Source organism: Sinocyclocheilus anshuiensis, unplaced genomic scaffold (genome assembly GCF_001515605.1).
Source record: "Sinocyclocheilus anshuiensis isolate Anshui unplaced genomic scaffold, SAMN03320099.WGS_v1.1 scaffold1491, whole genome shotgun sequence".
Classification (NCBI taxonomy): domain Eukaryota; kingdom Metazoa; phylum Chordata; class Actinopteri; order Cypriniformes; family Cyprinidae; genus Sinocyclocheilus; species Sinocyclocheilus anshuiensis.
In genome coordinates, this window is record NW_015555706.1 from 644,494 (window position 1) to 647,701 (window position 3,208).

General features: G+C 29.6%; 1 protein-coding gene across 1 annotated transcript in view; it reads left to right on the top strand.

Moving 5' to 3' along the window:
- Positions 1-3,208, top strand: part of LOC107671810 (mitochondrial coenzyme A transporter SLC25A42-like) — a 19,193-nt gene that overhangs the window by 8,591 nt on the left and 7,394 nt on the right. The window contains exon 3 of the mRNA XM_016464786.1: positions 1,988-2,096. Coding sequence (XP_016320272.1) covers positions 1,988-2,096 — 109 coding nt within the window. The remainder of the gene's footprint in view (positions 1-1,987; positions 2,097-3,208) is intronic.

The following is a 3,208-nucleotide window of genomic DNA, read 5'->3' on the forward strand; positions in this document are numbered from 1 at the left end:
GCGAAACCAGACTTCTTTTTTTCCTCAATGGAAAGCATATTTACACTGTTTGAATCGTTCTCTGTCCCCTATATAGTGCACTACGTGCCATTCACTGTACAGAAAATACTAATTCTGTGGACAAGTGACCGATTTCAGCGTCTATTTTATAGTGTAGGGGGCGGGGCTTCGGATTCTAGAGAGCATTTGATTGGACAGAAAGTTTGATGAGAAGATGAAGTACGATGTGACGTCAAAAAAATCGTTGAGCCGTTTTGGCGGAAGTGACGAACTGCAAGCTTTGAATGCTTATATCTTCTAAATGCAAATTTTGTCACTGTTTTTGAGCACCCTGCCTTATAGATAACCTTAAGACTAACATATTGATACTAACACCCAAAAAACTTTAATTTTGATTTCAGGGGGACTTTAAGATTAATAAATGCTGTAGAAGTATTTGTTCATGCTTAGTTCATGTTAACTAAAGTAGTTAACTAATGTTAAACCTTATTGTAAAGTGTTACCAAAATCTGAAATGTTCCCTTTCAGCAACTAGCTGAAATACAGTAAGTTAATAAAAATATTGTATAAATTTTATTTTTATTTTTATTTTAGTTAGCATTTATTTTATTTCAATTACTTATTTTTTTTTGGTTAACTATAATAATCCTGGTAGTCAGTGTGCATATCACTCCACAGCACCTACGAAATTCATTTTTTAATGAATTTTGTGTCCTTAATATTTGTATAATGTAGTGACTGTTTTATAATAACAATAAGACACTTGAGAGTGTTATAATGTGACTATATTCGCTGCATGTTGTCTATTCGCACTTCAACCTCTTGAACCCTACTGCATACTTGATTACTAAGTGTGTTGTGTTGAAATAGAATATTTTCATTTTGTTTCTAATTTAATCTACGATTATGAAGAAATGTGGGATGATTTCAAGCTCAAAATAATGTCAAACTCTTATAATTAGGATAATAGTCAGTTCTGTTTCAGGAAGCTGTTATCATGATCATTTTGTGTTGGTTTTTTTTCCATGTGGGTTGCCAACCGGCTCATTTACAGTAAAACCATCAGTCATTTTAATGTTTAACAAGAACTCACATGAGCTGTTAATGTCTACAATATGGCACAAAGGCTGCAATACAGTGAAATATTATAATATTAATATTTCCAATTTTGTTTTTATTTAGTAATCTTTAGATTTTTATTTAATAATAATAATAATAATAATTATTATTATTTTATAGACATAGATATATAATCACAAAACTTTGGCCAAATTGTGCAACCCTACAAATAAACACAGCAACCCTGACAGGCTTGTAAAGGCTGCAATACAGTGAAATATTACAATACTAACAGCTCTTATTTTGTTTTATTTGTAATTTTTTGATTTTTATTTAGTAGTAGTAATAAATAATAATAATAATAATAATAGACATATTGATGTATAATCACAACACTTTAAATTGTGCAACCCTTCATATAAACACAGCAAACCTGAGAGGCTTGTAAAAGTTTTGTAAAATATTTCTTAACAAATTCTTAATAGGTTTTTATTTAGGTTTTTGTTTGCTTGCTTGTTTTTAATTTATTTAATTTAGTTTTTTTTGCTTTTTGTTTTTAAATAATTTTATTAACTTATTTACTTAAAATCTCATTTTAAATTCACTTTTTTTTATCAGAAAAATAACTTTTTTTGTGCAGCCCTAGTCTGCCCTAGACAATCATTCATGGGTGGAAACCGATTAGAAGTGTGAATATAAAGCTGTTCTGCTTTATAAAGATTAGAGGGGAAGCTTGAGTCTGTCCCAGAAACCTCAGTATGTGCTCACGCCTGTACCTGTTACAGCATCACTAGATTACAGCCTCGATGATTAACACTGATTGTGTTTGTGAACTATTAGAAGACGCAGACTGCTGTATTTATTGGTTTATATGTGGGAGTCCTCTTGAATCAGAGCTAATGTGTGTTCTCTCTCTGTGTGTGTGCAGGGTTTTAAACCTCGCTCGGTCTTGAACTCTTTGCTCTCGGGGGCGTTTGCAGGAGCCGTGGCCAAAACAGCCGTGGCCCCGCTGGACCGAACCAAGATTATCTTCCAAGGCAAGAAGACAAACTCATATTAACATTCCTCGAATGACTGACTAAACATTTACAGATGCGCTAAAGTATGTAAACACTCAGTCAGGCCTATAGATGTTTGAATGACATTGCATCAGGTGCGAATGATCAGAGAGTCATTCTGAGAGTCAAGCGTGAGTGGATCAGTTCATGAGATTCTCCTCATCTGTGTGAAATGACATCCACTAAACAGCCAGGGGTGCAAACATGCCACCTTTCAGTGAAAATCACCATTTAGAATCCAAAACAGCTCATTGTGTCACTTATAATGTGCATTTGAAAATGCAATTCGCCAACCATATTACCAGATTTGTAATGAGAGTCATTTATAAATCTGTTGACCGCAAAAGAGAAGCTGTGTGGTTTAACATTTAGAAATTAAGACATTCATGAATATTAGTGTTTTACTGTAAAATAATAATAATAATATTTATTATTATTATCATTATTGTATACTTTATTTTACAGTGCAATAGTAGTATTACTGTTGTAATATATTTATTTATTGTTAATTGTTTTAATTTTTTTAAACTTGATATAAAATATTTAAATTAAAACAACATTATTATTATTGTTATTATATACTTTATTTTACAGTGCAATAGTATTATTACTACTGTAATATATTTCTTTATTGTTAATTGTTTACATTTTTTTTAACTTAATACTATCAAATATTTAAATAAAAACAACTATTATTATTGTTTTGTTGTTTATTATTACTATTATTATTATGTACTTTATTTTACAGTGCAATAGTATTATTACTATTGTAATATATTTGTTTCTTGTTTTATTTATTTGTTTTTAAACTTGGTGATAAAATAATATTTAAATAACAACATTATTATTATTGTTGTTATGTACTTTATTTTACAGTGCAATAATATTTAAATAAAACAACAATAGTTTATTATTATTATTATTATTATTATATACTTTATTATACAGTGCAATAGGATTATTACTATTGTAATATATTTCTTTGCTTGTTTTCATTTGTTTTAATTATATAAAATAGTATTTAATTAAAGGGATAGTTCACCCAAAAATGAAAATTTGATGTTTATCTGCTTACCCTCAGGGCCTCTGAG